The sequence below is a fragment of the Brachyhypopomus gauderio genome, chromosome 15 (genome assembly GCF_052324685.1).
Source record: "Brachyhypopomus gauderio isolate BG-103 chromosome 15, BGAUD_0.2, whole genome shotgun sequence".
NCBI classification, from domain to species: Eukaryota; Metazoa; Chordata; class Actinopteri; order Gymnotiformes; family Hypopomidae; genus Brachyhypopomus; species Brachyhypopomus gauderio.
In genome coordinates this window covers 12,499,204-12,524,298 of record NC_135225.1, presented here as the reverse complement: position 1 = coordinate 12,524,298, position 25,095 = coordinate 12,499,204, and the positions used below count along the sequence as shown (strand labels likewise).

At 48.4% G+C, this 25,095-nt stretch overlaps 1 protein-coding gene across 12 annotated transcripts in view; it reads right to left on the bottom strand.

Annotated features, from left to right (window-relative positions):
* Positions 1-25,095, bottom strand: part of inpp4b (inositol polyphosphate-4-phosphatase type II B) — a 141,517-nt gene that overhangs the window by 88,125 nt on the left and 28,297 nt on the right. For 8 of the 12 annotated variants that reach the window (XR_013121214.1, XM_076973960.1, XM_076973961.1 and 5 more), the window contains one exon: positions 7,908-7,987. Coding sequence is in view for 8 of the 12 variants with exons in the window: in XM_076973960.1 (XP_076830075.1) it covers positions 7,908-7,987 (80 nt within the window). In the remaining 4 variants the exon portion in view is untranslated. Of the gene's footprint in view, positions 1-7,907; positions 7,988-11,957; positions 12,833-14,578; positions 14,783-23,895; positions 23,966-25,095 lie in introns of those variants that run through there. The other 4 variants (XM_076973968.1, XM_076973967.1, XM_076973970.1 and 1 more) reach the window with 3 other exon arrangements.

The window sequence follows — 25,095 nt, the reverse complement described above, 5'->3', positions numbered from 1 at the left end:
GCGAACTGGTGGAGTAATACCATTTCTCTGGCTAAAGGAATATGATGTGTTCTGCTGCTCAGGTCTGAATGGACAACACTGTAGACATGGCGTGGCGTGTCCCAGGTGCACGCTCACGGGTGCACTCAGCTCTCAGAGTGCTTGTGCTGTTTGCTTCCTGTGTGGCGCAAGTAACTTCAGATGCTGCAGGCTGCCTGCTGGCGTTGCCACGCCAACCGGTGCCGCACCTACCCTCAGACGGCTCCGTGCCTGGCTTCTGCTCCAGGGGCGTGGCGGTAATGGGTCCCCCCACCACCACACAGGTGCCCTCAGATGAAACATTTCCCTGGGCATCTGGGCACGGCACTGTGGACCTGTATGTGGCTTCCAGGTGCACCTACCCTCCATCGGGGCCAGACCAACTCAGAGGGGGGCAGAGCAGACTTTGCACAGAGCAGATCGACTGCCGTTTAAAGGTACACATTGAATAGGGTTGAAAATATTAACGTATTATATTAATATTAACATGTAAAGTTGTGGCGGCCGTCTTGCATGGAGGTTGTACTGCTGAATCCTGGCCACAGATTAAACACACTATACTCAACAAACCTCACTCACATAAGCGGAGAGTGTGGCAAATGAAACACAGACAGGCCATGAATCTCACATATAGCTCACAGACTTCCTTCCTCCACTGCTGTTTTTGTACACTCTCTAACCTTTTACACAACTTAAACCGATCATATTTCAGGGACATGTGCAATGATTGAAACCATTCTGTAGTTTATTTTACACAGTCCAGCTGCCTAAAGTGAATAAGACACTTTCTTCTGCCATGTCAACACAATCTGTTTTCAACACAGATTGAGCCCAAAACCAATAGTTGTAAACCCGTTAATAATAAATGTATCAAACAGGTGGAGACTTATAAATATTTTGGTGTAATAATTGATGCCATCTTTTCAGGGAGACACCATGTCGACTACATCTCTTTAACAGAAAATTTATTTTCTCCATCATCATCATCATGTCAGATCTTTTGGAACTACTCATCAGATGCTCCTACTGTTAGTCTGAGTTTCTGCAGTATTCTAATACTGTGTGGTACTGGTGTTTGGCCACATCTGTAAACTCAGGCTTTAAACACTTGAAAATTTGTTCAAATATTGTGGGTGAGTCTCTAAAAGGCCCGTAGGAGGCCTCTCATAACAACACAGTGCCATTGGCTAACAGCATCTTGAACTGTGAATATGTTCTTTTCCCATCTGGATGGTGCTATAGTGTTCCAAGGTTTAACTGAAGCATTCATTTGTACATCAGTCAATCCATAAATTAAAACAAAGAGCTTAATCAATATTTATCAAAGGTGTTACAATGCCTCCTTCATGAATCACCACCTTATCGTGGTAGAGGGGTTTGCATGCCTACATGATCCTGGGAGCTAGGTTGTCAGGGGCAATGCCCCTGGTAGGGTCTCCCAAGGCAAATTGTTCCTAGGTGATGGGCCAGACAAAGAGTGATCCAAAAACCCCTATGGAACCCATAAATAAAAGGACCCAGTTACCCTCACCCAGTTCAGGGTTATCGGGGCCTCACCCTGGAGCCAGGCCTGGGGGAGGGGCTCTTGGCATGTGCCTGGTGGACGGGTTTCTACCGATGGGGCTCGGCCAGGCACAGCCTCAAGGAGATACATGAGTTCACTCTCCCATGGGCCCACCACCTGTGGGAGAGGTAGTAGTAGGGGTTCGGTGCATTGTGGATTGGGCAGTGGCTGAAGGCGTACCGATCCTTGGTTACTGAAGCAGACTCTTGGGACATGGAACGTAAACCTCTCTGGTTAGAAAGTAGCCTGAGCTGGTGTGTGAGGCTGAGATATACCAACTAGATATAGCTGTGCTCACCTCGACACACGATTTGGGTTCTGGAACTAATCCTCTCTCAAGAGGCTGGACTTTATTCTTTTCTGTAGTTGCAAAGGGTGAAAGGCGGAAGGCTGGAGTGGGCTTACTCATAGCTCCCTGGCTCGCTGCCTGTGTGTTGGGGTTTTCCACAGTAGAAAAGAGGGTTGCTTCCCTGCGCCTTTGGGTTGGGGAATGGGCTCTGACTGTTGTTTGTGCTTATGCACCAAATGGCAGTTCAGAGTACCTAGCCTTCTTTGAGTCCTTGGAGGGGATATTGGAAGGTGCCATTCTGGGGATCCTATTGTTCTGCTGGGGGACTTCAATGCTCACGTGGGTAATGACAATAAGACCTGGAAGAACATGATTGGGAGGAATGGCCTCTCCAATCTGAACCTGAGTGGTGTTTTGTTATTGGACTTCTGTGCTCAGCACAAAGGTGTCCATAAGTGCACATGGCACCAGGACACCTTAGGTCGCAGCCTGATGATCGATTTTGTAATCGTGTCGTCAGACTTGCAACCGTGTGTCTTGAACACTCGGGTGAAGAGAGGAGCCGAGTTGTCAACCAATCACCACCTAGAGGTGAGTTGGATCAGATGGTAGGCAAGGATGCCAGACAGACCTGGCAGACTCAAACGTGTCATGAGGATTTGCTGGGAACGTCTGGCAGAGGAACCTGTCAGAAAGGTCTTTAACTCCCACATCCGGCAAAGCTTTGACCGCATGCCTGGGCAACACGGTGGCTTGGTGGTTAGCACGTTTGCCTCTCAGCACTGGGGTCTTGGGTTCAAGTCCCTATCTGAGTGGAGTTTCCATGTTCTCCCCGTGTCTGCGTGGGTTTCTTCCGGGGTCTCCGGTTTCCTCCCACAGTCCAAAGACATGGAGATTAGGTAAATTGGCAGTCCCTGATTCCCTTACAAATTCTCCCTGAGTGTGTGTCTTTGTCCCTTCATGTCCAATAAAAAGCAGTTGTCTGAGTGTGTGTGCTTGTATGCCCAGTGGTGGATGGTGCTCTGCCACTAGGGTCTGTCCTCTCTCCCCTTCCTGCACCCCATTCAGTCCCCCAGGGGGCTGTGGATCCCGGTAGAGAGTACGCTGTGCGCAATTGGCTGCCCCTTCTCGCCAGAGTGTGATTGGTTGTACCTGTGTTAAAACTGTAAAGCGACCTTGGGTATATAGAAAGGCGCTATATAAGTTGAAGATTCATTCATTCATGCCGAAGGAGGCTGGAGACATTGAGTCCGAATGGGCCTTGTTCCTCGCCTCCATTGTCAATGCGGTAGACCGGAGCTGTGGCCGCAAGGTTGTCGGTGCCTGTCGTGGCGGCAATCCCCGAACCCGATGGTGGACACCTCGGGTAAGGGAGACCTTCATGCTGAAGAAAGAATCCTATCGGGTCTGGTTGACTCGTGGGACTCCGGAAGCAGCAGACAGGTACAGGAGGGCCAAGCGGATCACGGCTTTAACCGTTACAAAGGCAAATACTCGGGTGTGGGAAAAGTTCAGTGAGACCATAGAGCAGGGGTGTCAAACTCAAAGTGGGCCAAAATTTAAAACCTGAACAAAGTCGCGGGCCAACATTGAACAAATGAACCTTTTAATATGGACCAAAACAAATTTTGCTTCAACATTGAATATGGAACAAGCAACGCTTATTACCGTACATTATATATACAAATTTCAATAAAAAAAAACATCAATGGCATTCATTTATTAAATAAAATTTTTCTTTTCTATTTGCAGCCTTCTGAATTAAATATCAAAATAAAAATTTTCCACTGGCTAATATAAAAAAAAATAAAATAAATCAATCAACCATTCAAGCCAATGCCTTGGAATAGCAAGAAAAAGTGCATTAAAAAATGTTAATTATTGCTCAGTTGCTACACGCTGATCTACTCTGATGTGCCCAAGCCAGATGCCTGGCATCTCTTCTTGGATGCTATTTCATCAATGTCTGGGCTCAGGCTCTGAGTTGAAGAAATCCTCAGTATCGAGCAAAGGTGTTCATCAGTCAGACGTCTCCTGAGAGACGTCTGAAGTTGCTCACATAGATAAGTGCTGCCGAACATAGAGAGCATCTGAGCAACTTAGGTGCGGAGCTGAGGCATTGTGTCAGGGATGAACTGTGGAAACTGCGGCGGCATCATACTTTGCTTTCAGCGTGTCCTTGCACTGAAGTTCAATCAGCTCCATTTGCATGTTGGTTGCTGCATTTTCGACATCAACTGCAAAGGGATTACTAAGCAGTTCAAACCTCCATTTCTGGACGTCAAAGTCGGCAAATCGCCGGCTAAAGTCAGCGCTGAGTACACCGAGTTTTTCAACAAACTGTGCGCATGTTTTCTGCCTTTCTTTTCACCATTTTTGGGTAGCACAGTGACAGTTGTAGTGTGAAGTTACTATGCCTACTGTCCTACTGATTGACGCGCCAAAACAACAGCAGGGCATTATGGGATTTGTAGTATTAGCGGTGAATGCGCTGTACAGTATAATACCAGGGGCCAGCTCTAGTAGTCATTTGGTATTGTCTCGCGGGCCAAATATAATTACAACGTGGGCCAAATTTGGCCCGCGGGCCAGAGTTTGACACCCCTGCCATAGAGAATGACTTTCAATTGGCTCTGAGAAAATTCTGGAAAACTGTCAGGCAACTCAGGAGGGCAAAGCGGTTCCTGACCAACACTGTATACAGTGGGGCTGGGGATCTGCTGACCTCGACTGGGGATGTCATTAGGTGGTGGAAGGAATACTTTGAGGATCTTCTCAATCCCACCATCACGTCTTCCATAGAGGAAGCAGAGCTGGGGGACTTGGACAGGGGTTTGCCCATCACTCGGGCTGAGGTGACCATGGTAGTTGTGAAACTCCTTGGTGGCAAGGCTCCGGGGTGGATGAGATCCGCCCTGAGTTTCTTAAGGCTCTGGATGTTGTGGGACTGTCCTGGCTGACAATATCATGTGTACATCTGGGGCAGTGCCTCTGGACTGGCAAACCGGGGTGGTCTATGCAGGGGAACTGGAGAATAGTTGAATCTCAGTTACAAGAGGAACAAAGTGGGTTCCGTCCTGGTCGTGGAACATTGGACCAAATTTTCACCCTTGCGAGGGTCCTAGAGGGTGCATGGGAGTTTGCTCAACCAGTCCACATGTGTTTTGTGGATTTGGAGAAGGCATTTGACCGTGTCCCTCTGGGATTCCTCTGGGGGGTGCTCAGGGAGTATAAGGGACTATCCAGTCCCTGTACAACCGGAGCAGGAGCTTGGATTGCATGACCAGTCAGATTGGTTCCCAGATTGGTTCCCGGAAGTCAGATTGGTTCCCGGTGGGAGTTGGACTCCGCCAAAGCTGCCCTTTGTCACCAATTCTGTTCATAACTTTGATGGACAGAATTTCTCGGCATAGCCAAGTGGTGGAGGGGGTTCGGTTTGGTGGCCTCAGGATTCTGCGTCTCCTTTTTGCAGATGAAGTAGTCCTGTTGGCATCATCGGGCCAGGATCTACAGCTCTTGCTGGATCAGTTTGCAGCCGAGTGTGAGGCGGCCGGGATGACAATCAGCACCGACAAGGGTGGAGTGCCCTCTATGTGTCGGGAAGGAATCCTTGCCTCAAGTGGAGGAGTTCAAGTATCTCGGGTTCTTGTTCATGAGTGAGGGAAGGATGGAATGAGAGATTGACAGGCGGATTGGTGCTGCGGCTGTAGTATTGCGGACCGGACCATTGTGGAGAAGAGAGAGCTGGGCCAAAAGGCAAAGCTCTCGATTACTGGTCAATCTACATTCCTACTCTTACCTATGGTCACAAGTTCTGGGTAGTAACAGAAAGAATGAGATTGCGAATACAAGCAGCCAAAATGAGTTTTCTTCCACAAGGTGTCTGGGCTCTCCCTTAGAGATAAGGTATGGAGCATGGTCATCCGGGAGAGGCTGAGTAGAGTCGCTGCTCCTCCACGTAGAGAGGAGCCAGATGAGATGGTTTTGGCATCTAGTCTAGATGCCACCTGGGCATGTCCAACTGGGAGGAGACCTCAGGAAAGACCCACGACACGCTGGAGAAATTATATCTCTCGACTGTCCTGGGAACGCCTCGGTATCCTCCCAGAAGAGCTAGAAGAGGTGGCCAGGGAGAGGGAAACCTGGGCCTCTTTGCTTAGGCTACTGCCCCCGTGACCTGAACCCGGATAAAGCCAATGACAATGGATGGATGGATAGATGGAGTTACAATGCGAGTAAAGTATATGTTGTATGAATTGTATACTGTCTGTGTTCTATATATTGTGATATTAATATATTATGTCCTATTGGAGCTAATGGTTTTATGCAAGACAAATTTCAGATCTTTGATGCGATAATAAATTATTATCTAATCTAATATTATTTAAAATGTGCGTGGATAAGCCAAAGTCGTAGTCAAAGTTCACTGAATAACCTCACTACAGGAACAATACAGCCAGCACACACCCACACATGCAGACAAACACACACACAGTGAACTGGAACTACAGGCAAGACCGATAACTCTCCCACTACTCATTTGGCCTAAATGTCATGGCAACCCACCAGTAACTGGTGTGGTGAATTTGAATTACAGAGAAGGACGGAAATATTTTCTAATGTACTGCTCAGAGGAAGCGTCCCACCAGCCCAGAACCTAATCAGCTTACACCGCACCATCTCTCTCCCTCTCTCTCTGCTTTGTGCTCTCTATCTTCAAATGGCCCTCATCTTTCCCTTTCTTTCTTTTTATTTCTTGATTAAAAGAAACTTTCAGAAGGCGCGTGTTCCTTTAATTTTAAATTTTTGAAGAAAAGCACATATAGACTCTTCATGGTGTGTGGGTGTGTGTGCATGAAGGATGAGGGTGAAAGAGAGAGAGGAAGTGGGCAGGAAAGATAGAAAAAACGAGGACACAGATATCACTCCTGAAGACCTTCTAAAACCTTGTTTCCTTATTTAGAGTTTACGTACCCGGCCCCTGATGCCCTCTGGTACTGTCAATCACAGTGTGACAGAGTGACAATTATGAGTGAGAAGCAGAAGTTCCCTGAAGGAGAAATGTATCCATGGGGTGGAGGGAAGCAGAGAGACAGAGGGAGACAGGGAGGGGAGGGGTGGAAATGTGGGAAAGAGAGAGACAGGGAGAGAGAGACGAGGGAGGAGTGGAACATGTGGGGCAAACATGGATAGTGAAGTAGAGACCCAGATTTTGAGTGACGTTAGAAGAACAGCAACCTTGATATGGGGGAATGCAGGTGTTGGGAGACGGGCCTCATCTGCGTGGATGATGCTCTGTGTCTCTCTCAAGGACTATGTACACCTTTCCCCCTTAATCTCTATTAAGTACCACATTCATACAGGTGTTATCTACATCTGTTGGGGTGTGTGTGTGTGTGTGTATTGCTGCAGTATGGTGCTATTAGAAGTCTCCTGTTCTTTCTCGCTCTGCCCATCACACTCAACCCCCCCCCCACACACACACACACACACACACACACATTTCAGTTTCCTTTTCACCTGTTCCATCTGTCCTTGCACCACGTGTTCTGCAGGGCCAGCCCCCTCCCCCGCCGCAGGGCTGTGCCTCTGTCTAATGAACTGACACAGATGACACACACTGATTCTCTTCCACAGTACAGTCACGTCTGTCTGGATCGTACCAGGAATGAAACCACAGGCAGACGTGGAACCCCACCCCACCCCACGAACCCCTCGCCTTGCGTCCCAGCTCTGTAATAGAGCTCCAGGCATCTGCGCCTTGCTCGATCAAAGGAGCTTTTCTGACACGCACTGCCTTCTGGGAACTCGCACTGTAAGACATGCACGTGCAGTGAGTCTCAGTGCGTAAGCACATGAGATCTGCCAGCTCATCTCCACCTGCCTTTGTAGTTCCATTGTACTAACCTGTGACTTCACAAACAAACAAAAACTTCTAAGCCAGTTTAACTGGTTTTGTAGTCCTATCGTTCTAATATCTGGGCACTTGTAGAAGCTCTGCAACAAGTGCCAAACTACAAATCACAGGGGACTCACCTCAGGCTAAGAGCCAGCTGCTGGTCCTTAGACTTCAGGAGCTCAGCAACAGAGAAGCTAGCAGTGCCCAGGAAACTGCTCTGTGGAAAAACAAGATAAAAAAAACAGCTTTCAGCGGCAAGCCATGGAGCAAATGAGTTAGCAATATAAACAAGGGTACAGCACCACAACGTCATGCTGAAAGTGTAGTCAGCAGACAAATTGACCCAACTTTGCATATTATATACAGTGTTACACATCGGCGAGTCTACAGAATACCACATATTGTAGCCCTGTTTATGAAAACCTCACAGCCTTATGCCAGTGTTAGCTAAGCAACTGTGTGCTTGCAAGAATGAACATGTATAACACCTTTGTTATCACTGTCAGTGTTTTTAGAAACATACATCTGTTACCAACATTTGGTCTTTGAGCTTAGCAGCTACAAACCAGAAAACAGCTGCAAGGCATGCATGGGTATTATGATATACAATGAGCCATACGGCCTAAACACACACATACTCTTTCACAGTGTCTGATAATGCTTATTTACATGCCTGCAAGTCCTAATGAAGATCCTTGAATATTTATTTAACCTGTGTACAGCGTCACTCTTGAACGGACTTTGCAGCTTAAGAGTCATTTAAATGAAACTACTGGCATTAGCCATGAGCCAAGCCATGTGTGGCCAAAGGTGAGGGCGGAGACAGCTATGAGAGGAGGGGCCATCAGGGGGAGGGGGTGGAGCTAGCCATGAGAGGTGGGGCCACCAGGGCGAGAGGGAGGAGACAGCTGTGAAAAGAGGGGCTAGCAGGTGCCGTCAGTGAAGTGTCATGTATTCGAGGTCCACCCGGGCAACCAAAGGTGGACAGTCTGCCAGGTCAAACAGACTACAGTCTTCAGTCCCTACATCTCTTATTTGCTTATTCTCCAACTCCTTCCCTTCTCCATCACCCCTCTCTCTGTCTCTGTCATCCTCTCTCTCTCTGGATCATTTCCTTCTGATGCCTGTCACTGCTTCAGAAACTCGTTTACAAAGGGAACGTCCTAACGCAAAACCCATATTGTAATCTCTAAGGCTATCTGCAGAGATGACACCTAGCATCTGGTGTGTGTGTGCGCGCGCGCGTGTGTGTGTGTATGTGTGTGTGTGTGTCAGAAGGCCCAAAGTAGGTCACAGAGAGAAGAACAAGCCAGCAACATCAATTTCAAACACACACATACTTACATATGTACAGACACAAACACACACCAACACGCAAGTGCACACACCAGATGCTGGAACTAGCAAAGGGAGAGTAGAATGCTAGTGGACTAGAGAAGGAAAGATGGACTGGCAAGAAGTAAAGAGGGAGCAAGAGAGAGGCAGAAAGAGAAGAGAGAGATAAAGACAAGGATGTATACTGTCTGGAAAGTTGCTGGTGTTTGACTAAACTCTGCTCATCAGGGCAAGGACACTGCTCTCCCAGTCTGAGCAGCTAATCACCCCCCCCCCCCCCCCTTTCTCTCTCTCATGCAACATAAGTAGGAACCCCTTGATATTTCCTCAAATTAATTCAAGCTCACTGTTCTTCAGTAAAGACCACAACACCATGCACCACCACCCACTACACCACCTCCCACTACACCACATCCCACTACACCCCCTCGCACTACTGCACCACCTCGCACTACAACACCTCGCACTGCACCACCTCCCACTGCACCACCTCCCACTGCACCATGTCTCACCGCACCATCTCCTACTACACCACCTCCCACAACAACACCTCCCACAACACCCACGAGAATTTGCATTGTCTAGAGGTTTCATGTTGGCCTGCACAGCATGAGATATATATCCGGAGACGCAGATGGAAATTCTGAAGTGAGGGGGACCAAACTGTACAATATATATGTCCCCCCAGTCCCCAGTGCCATCTGCGCCCCTGTCCAGAGACAAGAGACCCAACAGCCTTTCCCTTCAGTAGCTCACCACCTTCCTGGGACTGCACCTCCATGAACAACCCCCTTTGGTCCCATTTAAAAGGATGAAATGTTCAAAATAAACACAAGCTCATTAAGCTCATTAATTCAAGCTTAATTTCCATAGCAATACCGTCCTACCTAGATGAGGCCATTTTTTGAAGATTAAATGTGAACCACGATGGCGGTGTGTTCGTCTCTCTCCTATCACTAAGGCAGAAATGAAGCTCGGCTAATTCCGATTAAATGAACTGATGGATTGCTTGGTCCTCAGAGACAAGACACCAGCAATGGCTGAACGAAACAGATCTGTCTAACGATGTGGTGAACACCTCACACCTGTACACCCTACAGATCTCCATGGTTATGATGTCTTCACTCGCTGTCTCAAATGGAGTGATCAAAAAATAATTGTGACGTGATCCTTCCCTTTAGTCACAAAAGTGGAATATCCCAACTCCGACGTGGTTAGTCTTGCATTACCCAAGCAAGTTACACCTGAAGTCAACAACCAGAGTCTTGTGGAACAGAATAGCTGTACTAGAGCACTGACGTCACCATGCCCACGACACATGGCCATTGTTTCTGTGTGTCAGAGGTGACTGGGCTTGTTGTCGATCAGGCTGAGCTGCTCCTGAAACCACATGAGTCACACTGTGACACCTCTGCCGCACAAGCTACACCTAGCAGGCAAAAAACAACCTGTAGGTGTCTACAAAAGGGCTGCGGCTCTAACCGCGAGCAACGGGACTTTCTCTTTCTGCCCTGCTGCCTTGCTGCTACTGCACAGCGATGGTGGGGCATGTCAGCCACTTCCTGTTCCTGTCTGCTGCCCCAACCTCTCCATCACTTCCTTCCCTTGCTCGCTCTCTCTCTCTCTCTCTCTCTCTCTCTCTCTTTCTCTCCCCCTCTCCCTCTTTACTGCATTATCTCCTTTACAAATACACACACACACACACACACACACACACACACACACACACACACACACACACACACACACACACACACACACACACACACACAGAGGAAGCTCTGGTATGATGTGATCTAGGCTTAATGCTGCAGTTAGTGGTTTTCATTACAGGAGGGTTTGTTTACAAGGTTTCTTTCACGTTCTGCTGAGGCCCTTGTGCAGCTATAGCCAGATGCAGGTGAAGTGAAATTCAGGCTATGGATGAACATTCACACACAAGCTGGAAGGAAAAATGCTTGAATTCACAAGTGTCATTGTAGGCAGGAGAGCTACTTGACTTTTTTCAAAATAACAGCCATTTCATACACAAACGTCGACTCGACTATTCACAACCTCTCAACCATCTCTCTCACACATGCACAAACACATGCACACACAAACATGCACACATACCCACATCCATATATGGCCAGACACACACACACATGCGTGCGATTGCACTGATGGGTAGAGTAGTGGAGTGGGAGCAGTGCAGGTCAGGATTGGTCCCTACAGAAAATGTCCCCTTGTGTCCTGAGCTCTCCGTGCAGGAGAAACAACGCTCCATCCCAGAGAAAAGCAGGAGACACACGGCTCCTTCGCACAAAACCTGGGAGCCATTCAAGGAGCCAGAGGCAGAAAATCCAGACTTTCCTTGCGTGAAGTGCAATTCAGATCAGATCGACTGATTCAGATCAGATTATCTGGCTGCACTCAGTCACTCTCATTTATTTGTTTCCTCTCTCAGTTGGAGCCATCACGTTCTCCCACAGGACAGAGCTGCAGAGTTCTCAGCTTTGCCCTTTTCATTTACTCCGGATGACTTGTGAACTGTGTAACACACACACACACACACACACACACACACACACACACACACACACACACACACTTTCCAAATGGAACGAACACACACATTGTTACAAGCATCCGTTGATTTCTTCAAGCACGTGCTCACACACGCATACACAAACAAAATGTCAAGGTTGCAGTCTTAAATGCCATTGGCTGCTGTTCGCACAGTCATATAAATTCTGCATCTCCTTGCTTTATTGATTTGGCTCCGTTTATGTGACAGAACATTCGGTGCAGATGTCTACACACACAGACATACGTTCACACACTTACACACACTGTAAGCTCATACTCACTTGTCCGCAGTGCTGCCCAGACTTCACAGTATTCTTGTGGCGCTCCACTGTGGGGTACCCGACCTCCCCATATGCCTGCCTGAACGCACCCACTCTCTGGGCTACTGTCTATCCCCTCCGCTACGCTCTCTGACTGTGCACATGTACTCTCACACACACGCGCACATATATCCGCACGCACCACACAGCGGTAGCGAGTTCAGAGAGACACACAACCACAGCTAACACACAGACTGCTCTGAGAGAGACTGAGGCACTGCAATGTAAAGCTGAGCAGACCAAGGGAGGGGAGAGAGGAGAGAGAGAGAAGGAGGGACAGAGAGAGAGAGAGAGAGAGAGTACAAGGGACAGAGAGAGAATGAGAGAAAGAGAGAGAAAGAACGAGGGAGAGAGATTGAATGAGGGACAGAGAGAGAGAGAACAAGGGACAGAGAGACGGAGAACAAGAGAGAGAAGGAGGGACAGAGATAGAATGAGGGAGAAAGAATGAGAGAGAGAAGGAGAGACAGAGAAAGAGAGAGAACAAGGGACAGAAATAGAGAATGGGGGACATAGAGTGTTAGAGAGAATGAGGGACAGAGAGAAGATGTGGAAAAAGTGTGGAGGGGGAAGGTGAAAGACAGAATGACAGCAGTGACTGAAAAATAATTTGAGAGGGAGACAAATGAAGGGAGAGAGAGAGAGAGAGAGAGAGAGAGAGAGAGAGAAAGGGAGATGGGGAGATTGAGTGCATGCATGTGTGTGTATCAGGGTCAGTCACATTTTGTGTCTGCAGCTTGTGAGTCAGACAGTCAGCAAGGGAAAATCACTTGTTATAGTTTCTGGAATTCTCCTGTGCACTATCCACTCCTGAGGGCTGTTGTAATATACACCACTCACACCCACCCACCCATACACCACACCTACAGATTTGTCCTATCTGCTTTACTCTGATTCACACAGCGCACAGTGGGAACTTATTTCTATTCTTGTCTTATTTCTAATCTTGACTTAAAGCACTCCAACAGCCACCCTGCTCATACAGGCAATATCACATACAAATACAGACCCACATACTACACACAAACACACACCCACATGCAACACACAAACACGTACCCACATACAAAACAAAAACACACATTGTGTATTTTGTCATCATCTTTGATTCCTGAGTAAGAGGTCAGGAAGAAAATGAATTTCATAGTTATGCAGCCATACATTAAATCCAGTGGATTACGTTGATCCTGGAAGAGGCAGTGTATGCACATGCTAGCCAGAGGGTGGCACTGTTGAAACCACAGAACCAGAGACCTCAGCACTATGACCAAGAGGGACAAAGTTCTCACACGCTGGTGACAGACTTGTGAACTGTGTAACACACACACACACACACACACACACACACACACACACACACACACACACAGCTGGTCAGGGATGGAATGATATCTGGAGGTTAACTTTCAGATTACATGTCAGTGCAGGCTATGGTGACAGTCGTTTACATGTCTGACAGCTAAGACAGCTCTGTTACACTTTTATACTCAAAAACAGCTGTGGACGAGCTCCACACAGAACGTTCAGTATGGGCGGCGTGGAACTCTCTCTTCCTCTGGACCCTGTTCACTGACACCACTGCCTCATGCGTATCACACAGGAGTAAGGTCACATGCTGGCACGGGGTCAGTGGCCATGGCCTCTGCTCCAACAATGCTCAGACACATCACGCTCACAGGTCAGAGGTCATCATTAGAGAGCATAACACACACTGCCCCACACACACTTGCATGCAGCTTATAGCATTTATCATATAAAACACAACTGATTGTTGAGTGTGTGTGTAGAGTTAGGATCACACATACAGGAGTCTATCTCCGATTAACTTTTTTAAATCATCAACCAATCACAGTCGCTGTTGACATTGACATGTCATATCCCTGTCCAATCATCAGTCGTCTTTCTCTTCCACTCGTTATATCCCTGTATATCACAACACGGGCCACATGTTGGTGGAGCCCAGTGAAGAATTCTGACAAAGATACTGTGGCACTACCAGAATTTCTAAGTTTGCTTTGCTCTTTGATTCTACAGCCAGCGAAACTGTTTAAAGGTAGAAACTTACCTTTGATTTGCCCCTCCCTCCCTCCTTCGAAATAGAGAAAAGACAAAAGCTTGCTCAGATAAAACAACGATGGCTGTAAGGGGAAAAACTAATATCTTTCAACTTTATCTGATCCAACTGTATTGCAGGCACCAGAGCTAATCAAGCCAAACCAATGCATCTCAGCCCTAAATGGAAAACTCAGTCACCCAGGGAGGTTCGCACACTCAGTAAGTGTACTGTGGTCAGATGGTCTGTGCGCATGTGGTCTGTAGACAGAACTGTGACAGGACTTCTGAGAAAACAAGACACCAAGTAAAAAAACAAAACACACACACAAAACCCAAAACCACACACATATGGATGTGCACACGTACAGAAACACAAAGTGAAACACACACGTATCACTTCCTGACGCAACACAGCCTTGAAATGAACTTTAAGTTACGACTCTCTTCAAGTGCTGGGGAGGAGCAGTTTGAGCTTTGTGAGAGAGAGTCCGATATCGCATGGTACTGGAAAGGAGGTGTCCGCCTACCCGAGGAGAACACGCACTCGGATCCATCCACAGCACAGGGCTTTTATGTCTGCGCAATCCTACACGCAGCCAGGATCAGTCCAAGATCGCGCGGGACGCACTGTCAGTACCAAAACTCCCACAGCAACCTCTCAACGACTGGAACAAGGAAGCACACATGTGCGGTTTGCACGGCCATGACACACATTCCACTGCCAGTCCCGGCATGCTCCAAACCTCCCGTCTCTTCACCTCCTCCCTTCCTGTGTATTCACCTTCTCCCCTCCTGTCTCTTCACCTCCACCTCTCCTGCCCCCTACTGGCTTCTTTCCATTCTTACCTCATGCACTATTCCAGACACAGCAATACCAGTTGCAGGACATTCTCTCTCTCTCTCTCTCTCTCTCTCTCTCTCTCTCTCTCTCTCTCTCTCTCTCTCTCTCTCTCTCTCTCTCTCTCTCTCTCTGTCTCTCTCTCTGTCTCTCTCTCTGTCTCTCTCTCTGTCTCTCTGTCTGTCTCTCTGTCTGTCTCTCTGTCTGTCTCTCTGTCTGTCTCTCTGTCTGTCTCTCTGTCTCTCTGTGTGTGTGTGTCTTTGGCTGCCCTGCTCAAGCTCCCCCACAAAAACCCAAGGGGTCCCTCACTCAGCCGGGCTATTCTACGAACCCTGTGAACCCGTCCGGATCCGGTAGGGCCTGCAGGCCGAGCGCCATCTCACAGCCAGTAGATGTGTGAGGTTGCCCAAGTGGTTGGATCTGGTTAAGAGCCATCGACTATGGCCTCGCCATGGCCTCTGGGAGGTGGGCGTGTCCCAGCAGAATGCCATTGGGGGAAGGGAACACGGAGGGGCGGGGCAACAGGTCACACAGCCAGTGGCAATGCATGCTGGAGAGTGGAGGAGCTGGAGAGTGTACACCTCCATCTGTCCGCAGCCACCTCCACCTGTCCGCAGCCACCTCCACCCGTCCTGCACTCCCGTCATCTGAGCCGCTAGCGCTGCACACCCACCGCCTCACATCACCGCCCCCAGTACCGGACTTTTAAGACGGGGTGCACGAGGACACACGCTGTCATACACGGACACACACACGCAGATGAAGGAGCTGACTCATTGGTTCGAAGATTCAGTAAAGGAACAGTGACTGCGTGGTGACAATGACAAGGCTGGCAGAGACTGTTGTAATCACTAGTGAGTTCCTGTTTCCACATGTGTACCATCTGAGAAGGACAAGCAGCACCTCAGAACCAAGCGCTGAGTCGGGTTTAACTTCAGATATAAATCTCCATGTAAGCAGATACTGTGATGCATAAGACACACACACACACACACACACACACACACACACACACACACACACACACACGACACGCGCATGCGCATGCGCACACAGATCCAGCGCTGGTATTCTGTGAGAAGGGTCAATACCGCATTTAGTGGTGGTCAACACAAGAGTATTACTGAATATGTGTTCACACACAGACAGAGAGAGTTCAACCAATGATCTCTACTGTGGCAAATATCATGAGAAGTATATTGGTCAGTAGCAACAAAGTAATTTAAAGGAAACAGGACATTAATGTTTACCTATCTGAGTAAAAAAGACCTAAGCAGTACATCATCACATGGGGGTCGCAGTGGGCATCACAAGGGGGTTGTACTACTGCAGCTGTTATGACACATCTTACATCAAATTTAAGGCAGACCAAATCTGTTGTAGAAAAATCAACAGCTGTGCCTTCAGGTAGACCCATCAGTCACCATGTGATATGATCTGCCTGCAGCCATTTATAGGGCTGTCATTAATTCTCCAATTCAGATTTATGAACAGCCAGAAATCGTACAGTGGACAAGCTATGTACGATGATGCAGAGACTAGCACTGTTATTAGAGCAGAAACAAATTATGGTAGTAATGTTTTGAAAAGAAAAGTCCTACGAAAATGAATAGCAACTTACATACAGATACATAAAGAGGCATTATCTTTGTTTGGGAGAACAGACTACTAGAATAGTTTATTATTATGTACTGCAGATGATGATGATAAGATCAAAACAAATGTATTTCAGTGTCGGGGCTGCATAAAAACCCCCAAAAACAGAACCACAGGTAGTGACTGGTCTAGTCGAAGACCTACACATGCAGAGACGGGTCAGGTTGTAGACCTCCACATTCAGTTGGTTTGTTTCAACAAGCAGTCTCATTGGCCCTCTTTCAGTCTGGCACAGTTGGTGATCCCTCTCATTTGGCTGCCTAACACAGCTATTTACTGTAACACACTGCCAGGTGAAAGCACCAAGTTCCTGCTCTAATCGGCAACCTCAGTGACAGCAGATGGCGGCCATAACACCAAACAAAAATGGAAAGAACTGGAGAAAGTGTCCATCATTAGCACAAATGCTTCCACTGCACCACAGTGATTAGTCAGCCAACCGTCGGCTAATACTGATACATTTGGCAGCTGATCTGTTCAAGTAGGTGATATCATGACAATCAGCATTATGACAGCAGAGTAGACACCTGCAGGTGTTCTCTGTCAGGGTTGATGGGCTGTGGTCGCATGGAGGCTGGTCCCATCACCTTCTACAGGTGTTCCAGCCAAGCTACCGGGAGCAACCACTGCCTCATTCTCCCACATGACACACCGGACCCTGAGTCTAATTACGCTCTAATTACAGTCTAGTTAGAGCTAATTATCACTCAGTCCAGTGATTGGTGGTCTGGACATAAACTCAGAATAATGCAGGAGTGTTTGCTGTGCTAATTTAAATGCAGGTTTATATACAAATATCAATAGCACAGCTATACTCTGGTGTAGGCTGACCATTGTGCAGAAGGTAAAGAGCAGCCATGTGTCCCCTGAGGTGTGTGTGTGTGTGTGTGTGTGTGTGGTTTGTCTGGGAGGGAAACTGCATCTCCTTGTGGTTCCTTCGTATACTGCTCCATGGCCTCTGCATTCTTTTTAATTAGACCAAGTGTTTAGATTTACACAGCCACATTTAATTAGAATTGGCGTTTTCTTCTCCAAAGAATGGAGGCCTATACAAACACAGAGATAATTTATTTTATAGATAAATATCGACTTCAACAACCCTACACATTTACACTGGATAAATGTGTACAAATTAATATAGCCCACTACATAAACAAGGCTGACCAGCGGGCAAATTCTGCCCTAGAGGAGAGAATCTACAAACGCAACCATTTAAAGTAGCAGGGATTTACCCAAGCAACTTTATTTCATTCTTGGGTTTAATGATAGTGGATTATAGCATACCTATTAACAACTAATGAGCATCAGAATTCAGTAGATTGGTGTGTATAATAGAAAAGGGAGGCCAGTGCAGTGCAATGTAAGAACCTACTTTAAGTTTCCACTTCATAAACAAATCGCAGCACATACAGCATGGACCTCCTTCACAGCACCGTGCCAAGGCCCAGTCTCCACGCCAACCTCAGTCTGTCCTCATAAACGCTGGCGACGAGCTTACAACCCCAGACTTCAAAATGGTGGTTAAAAGAGAAGGCCTGCTCCGAGATGATGAAAACACATTTTATTCTGCGTCCTCGACAGTCACCCAACCATGTCTGGGCGTAAAATTGAGCACCAGCTTTATTTTATTTCAGCGCCATATTTGTAGAACAACTCGCAGCCTGCCAAGCTCATTCCTTCTCTGGAGGGTTGCCATACCCTGTTACACTGGGACTATAAAACCAGACAGCAGCCTTCCAAATAGCTTTTAATATTCGGCTCTGTGGAAAAACCCAGGGACGCCCGCACTAATTCGCCTCTTTTCACTTCACCAGTTTCAGAGGATACAGTTTAGCCTGCTGGTGTACGGAGGGCAGCCCCACCTTCTGAGGAGGGAAGCCAGTCTGAGGACCAAAGTTTGAGGACGTACGGAGCGCCTCGCCCAGGCCCAGGATCTCTGCCGGCTCCCGCAAAAGTTTGCGATAAAACCCTCTGCTGCTGCACTCTTCAGGAAAACTGAGCATGGCTGATAAAACTTAACAGACTGTCTAACCGCTGCAGCATGGGAAATGGAGTCTCGGAAGAGCAGGAAGGCTCCATAATCGGGGGCATAAATCACTGACTGACTGGGAGGAGAGAGAGGGAGAATGAGATGAGAGGAGGAGGAGGGAGAGCGATGTAGGCTCCAGGGGAAAGGGTAAGAAAAGGGGCGGAGCTTGCACTAGGTGCTGCACACACAACAGGAGGGCGTGTTTCTCACTGTCCCGCAGTGACGCTGTCCCACACAGCATGGTAGCAAGAATCTAAGGCTCTGATATTAACTGTGTTGTCAGCTCCAGTGACGTCTTACAGGTCTGAAAGAGAATGCAAGGCAAGGTGTTCATAAGTACAGGTAGGGGAGAATGGGTTATTAAAGAGGGGACAGTGATGCTGATTCAGTACAGCATGCTAATCTGAAAGTTAAAGGCTTCTAGCAGTGCAGGTTTGTGTGTGTGTGTGTGTGTGTGTGTGTGTGGCCAATCAGTGTGTCAACAGCTGCTCAAAGCTTGCTACATGTGGGGCTTGGGCCCCTCCTCTCCACTACAAATGGGAAAAGACACACACAAAGAGTTTTTTCCAGTGACAGCAGTCTATGGCACCACACACACACACACACACACGCACGCGCACACACGCACGCACACACACACACGGACACACACACACGGACACACACACACGGACACACACACACGGACACACACACGGACACACACACGGACACACACACGGACACACACACGGACACTCGCACACACGCACTCACTTGCATAAAGACACACACGCATGCCCCACTTCACAAGTGGAATTTCAGCTTGGACAAAAGAAAACGAATAAAAATACATATGTGACGCATGGCGGTCTTTGCGCATCCAGTCACTTGTTAAATGTCTTCGCCCAATCCCTCACGCCTTCGAGCCATGACAGTGGGCCAGAGGCAGTGCGGCGGGCGGCAGCGGGTGCTGTTCATGGAGGTGTTATCAGTGTGGGGCACCCGCGCAGGGGTCAGGCCAGAGGAGACTCGGCACGGAGCGTGGCTTTGCCCGGCTGGCCGACACCACTGTAATTGCTTCCATTGACCTCCTCTGATTGGAACTCTTTGCCACTCGAGCCTTATCTCAGAGAGGCCTGGGTCTGAACACACAGGCCCCCCGCTGATAGCGCCAGCGCTATGCTAACCTCCGCAGGGACCCGAGACGTTCCTGCAGCCAAGATCCCTATTCAGCCACCAGCTGTTCAGCAATGGGGGGAGGAGGGGGCGAATAGAGAGAGTAAGAGAAGGAGAGAGAGAAGGAGAGAGACAGTAAAAGCGGGAAAAAAAGCGACAGAGGCTTGAAAAGACTGAAGAGAACGAAAAAGAAAAAAAAATTCTCCATCATAAGGTCCAAAAGAAAGGCCCAGATAAGCAGACACTCTATTCAGACACTTTATCCATTATCTAAAAAAATAACATGCTTATGCCTAATAAATATTCATACCCTTTTACAGCAACTCCAATAATAATTATTATTCATACTGCCATGGTTTCCTTAAACCTATTCAGTCTCCTTCGTCATATTTGTTCTCTCTCTACTAGGAATTCATGCAGCTTGCTGTAAGGTCACACACACTCATAGAGGCACTCATTTAGGAGTGTGTAAGGTGTCTTCTACCAGCCATGCTGTTCGTTCTGGAGGTCAAGACCATTAGGTGCACGCTCATACAGACCCATCTCAGGAGAGAAGCAGGTCACAGAGGCCTGCCCCCCCCAACCCCCCCCCCCCCCCCCCCCCCCCCCCCCCCCCCCCCCCCCCCCCCCCCCAGACGTGGAGGTAGAGAGAGGTGGAGCATTCTGGAGCTGCGACAGTGCAGCACTGGCTTCTGGAAAGGAGGCGGGGTCAGGTGAGGAACGCAGGCTATCTGAAAAATCCTTCAGTTTTGAGGGAGCGTGAAAAAGAGGTGAAGGTGCAATTTAAAAGACAAAAGGTGAGTAAAAACTTACAAACTTTAACATCAGAGTGAATGTTGTTTACAACTTATAGCTTTCTGATTTACAGAGACATAGAGACATAATAGTAAAGCTCTCTGTAGATGTGCCTGAAGAACCTGACTCAAATCTAAAACAGGCAATGAATGCCAGGATGTGCCAGAGGAGTTCCTCCCCAGACCTCCTCTTCCTCCCCAGACCTCCCCTTCCTACAAAGACCTCCACTGGCAGCCATTTTTCACAGAGACTGCAGCGTTGCCCATTCTGGTGAAGAAAAAAAAATTAAGCTCTGGTTACCATGTGGACACCTGATCGTCTAAGACATTGCTTAGCAACAGAGGACAGCAAGAAGGACCTCCTAGTGTGAACATTGCCAATCCTACAGCAAGGCCACCATCAAGGATTAGCATGGCACAGCTGGGATTCAAACCTAAGTTCCAGTAGTGCTGACCAGTACCCTGGCTGTGTGTAGTCATCCCCATCAAGCAGTAGTGGGCAGGGAGAGGCTGTTCTCGGGGGAAAAAACCCAAAACTTTCCTAATTAGCAGGAATATCACAGAGCCGTGTTATTCCTGCAATTCTCAGCAGGCAGCGAGAGGCCTGTATAAACTCTACTGGAGTTCCCTCCATACCGTATACACAACATTAGACATCATCTGCTTATAGTGCACAAAGAGCTTTAGAAAATAAACAGTCAATAGAGTCCATATCAATACTGAACCTACTTACAGTGCCCCTTCCTATAGCATGCCTATGAACTGGTGGTGTTTTAGGCAGAAGCATTCGAAGATTTCTAAGGTTCCGAGTCTCTCTCTCTCTCTCTCTCACTCTGTCTCTCTCTCTCTCTCTCTCTCACACACACACACACACACACACACACACACACACACACACACACACACACACACACACACACACACACACACACCCCGTCTCTTTCAGTCAGAATCTGGGACATCTCTGTGAGTGAGCGTGTGCACATTTGTTTGATCTCTCATATGTCCTGCTCCCTTTTCTTTGGATCTCTCCGTCTCCATCAGTTTCACCTCCACCCCACCCCCACCCCCCACCTCCACGTCCCGCCACCCCCTCTTGTCTTTGATCTCTCCCCCCACTACTCCTTTTCAGCTCTGACGGGATTGGAGATGTCTTGTTCCATTTCTCTCTGGTTATCCTTCTCTCTGCCCTTAGTCAGATATTCATAGAGAATGGTACAGAGGAGGCTAGGCTCCGCCCACCAGCATGCCTTGTGGAAGGCCTGGCTTGAGGAGCCCTGTACTACCACTTTAAAGATTAGTGCTAGTGCACGTCGGCGCACGTGAATGTGAGGACACCTGGGTGTTCACCGTGCCTGTGCGGCGGGATGGGCGTGGCCATGCGTCAGGGCGTGCACGAGAGGCCGCGTGGCACGCACATGTGCTCCAGCACCTCTGACTGGAGCTGCCCCAAGAGCTCTTGGACCAATCACATCGCAGGATTCTGGAGGAGAACAGGAGTCACATCTCTCGCGAACAGCTCGGTCCTGCTCAGGCGCAAGACAAATCGCTGTATGATTAGCCATGATGCTGTTCCACTGGCACCCATGACACATTCATTAAGGCGGCGGACAGTGGATAATTGCTTTCTACTGACAACAAGTCCCAGGGCCGATAATAGTCCCGGCACGGTTACGGTTCCGTACGGGAGGTAAACGAGCACTAAAAGGAAGAGAAATCTTATCTGCATTCAGCACATGCCTCTTCCGCACTTAATTGACTCTGTTGGTTTTCCTTTCTTCATCTGTCTCACCCTTTCTGTAATCTAATTGCATGTAATATATATAGTACCACCATGGGTCTGGCTTTTGCTTATGGTTCAAAATTGTTTCAGCAGATTATTTAACTGCTAAACAGGTACATAAACAAACAGGGATTTTGGCACATTTGGGTGTTCGGCCTCAGAACATGGGTAGAAAAAACTGAATGATCAGACACTCACATACACAGACAGCAACGATGTTTACAGTGTCTGGCTAAACGTCTTTGATCCACAGATAAGACTCCTACAGTGCGAGATCCCACACAGCGCACAGAGGGTGGGAAGGGAGTCTGGACCCCTCCCATACAGGCCGACAGGCACAGAACTAACCTGGACCTCCTCGCCCTCCTCCGGCACCACCCACGGCTGCACCAGAACCCCAGCAGCAGTCGGGCTCGGTTCCCCCTCCTCTCCATCCCTGCTTTGAGTCCCACTGCTTACTCTACCTCTGTCTTCTCTCTCATTAACCCTTTTTGTCTCTCTCTCTCTCCTCTCAACCTTTCCCTTTTCTCCCTCTATCTTTTGTTGTACCTTTTTCTTTCATTCTCACTTTCAATTTCAGCACCCTTTCCCTTTCCTCTTTCACCTGCTCTCTGTCTCTCTCTCTCTCTCTCTCTCCCTCCCTCTCACCTGTTCTCTCCCGCTCTCTCTACCTCTCTCTCTCTCCCTCTCCTGTTCTCTTATTCATGCAAACACAGCAGGTAGCATCACAGAATGCTTGGCACTGGAGCTCCAGGCGAAAAGGAAATGATCCTTGGATGAAACATGAAGTGATTGGCTCCGTTCAGAATGCCAAGGCACTGGATAGCAACAACGGCCACAATACCTCCTTCTGTTTCCTTCAGCCAATTATAACCATGAGTCTTGAAGTGGACACGCAGGTTGAAGGCAGTGACTCGGAGGTGAGTTTCCTCACTATAGTAACACAGCCGTGGTCATTAAAAACCTGCCAGCCAAGGTTTGTTCAGCTTCCAGTACGCTTGGAGAATCAAACAACTTTAGAAATTGTGCCAATACACGCACACAAACACACCTACTCACACACGCACACGCACGCACGCACTCGCGCACACACACACACACACACACACACACACACACACACACACACACACACACACACACACACACCTACTCACACACGCACGCACGCGCACGCGCACGCACACACACACACACACACACACACACACACACACACACACACACACACACACACACACACACACACAAACACACACACACAAACACAAACACAACTACATGCACACACACCTATATGCACACCCAGCAAGCAGCGTTTGGTTGAGTGGGCCTCATTATCCACCCTGCCTGATCTGCAGTGTGGGATCAATCAGAGACGTCACAGCCCGTGACACTCAGAGGCCCAGCACCAAAGCCATCAAAGCCATCGCATCTGGACCAGTGGCCAGGAACACATATCACACCGGGGCCTGCACAGGTTGCACGGCCACACACAGGCCGCACAACCCCACGCAAGCCGCACGACCCCACACAGGCCAAACGGCCCCACACAAGCCCCACGGCCCTGCAACCAACCTGCTCACCTCCTCTCTGGAAAAACGCACAATGCTTCCTGCAGCTTCTCCGCAGCCTTCGTGAGCCTCCAGCTGGAGTTCCCACAGGTACCTCAGCAGTGCTCTGTGCCAGCATTGAGCCAGAAGTAGACAAACATTCTCCGACAGCTACGACCGCACCTCAGACCAAACCGACAGGCTACACTACAGCCTCTGCAAAAGAACTGAAAGTGAGAAAGGCATTCAGCCCATCCCTGAAATACTGTGATTGCAACAAACCTCCGGAGTCCACCAAACCACATACACTTTGGATTCTTCCACTTACTCTTCTTCTCCATTTACTGTACACACAAGGGCAAATGTATTAAAGCCAATTAATTACTTAATTAATTCATCAGTCTTTTAATATGAAGTCATCTGTGGAATCTATCGCAACATTGTTTCGATAGATTTTATTACAACATTGTTGTTGTAATAAAACAGCAATGTAACGCACAGCTGAATCAGTAGTGACCTCCAGGGGAGATCACGCATCCAGCCCACTCTTCCCAGTGCACAGGGCATAAACCCAGCAGACTCCTCTTCCATTACCAGTCTGAGAGACTGGGAGATGAATGAGCCCTGTGTGTGAACGCGGTGAAGGAGCAGGGGAGAGCAGCTAGGGCTGCTCCCTCAACTCCCCACCTCGCTGGGCCGCTGGGCCTAATGAGGCCGAACTCCCCAGAAATCCCGTCTAACCAAGGCCCGACTAATCAAGGCCCGAGCCTAGGCCATCTCCTGCAGCAGGCAGAGCAACCATAAAGCCGTTAAAGGTGCAATTAAAGACGCGGTGAGGAATAGCAGCTGGCCAATTTGCGATACCTTGGTAACAGACGCTTCCTCTGAGTAGACATCTCAGCCCATAAATAAAATCAAATTAACCTGAAATTTTGCTTCTTTGTGAGGTGAAGATACTGTCTGGAATGATGACCCTGTGAGCAGCCATTTAATTACAATCTTGGCACGTGGACCTCTAAGAAATGGACCACCTATTACAATTTCACAGCACGCATTCTCAAGGTGAATTTAAACAAACTAACAAGACGAGACAGGCAGATTCTGTTGAAGGTCTGCACTACTGAAGCAGCATCCAGTTATATCACAGGACATAGTGAGACTCGTTTACTCTATGGCATGCGGCATCGTTGTGGCGTAAACACGGTTAATGTCAGCGGTCCAGCACATGAACAT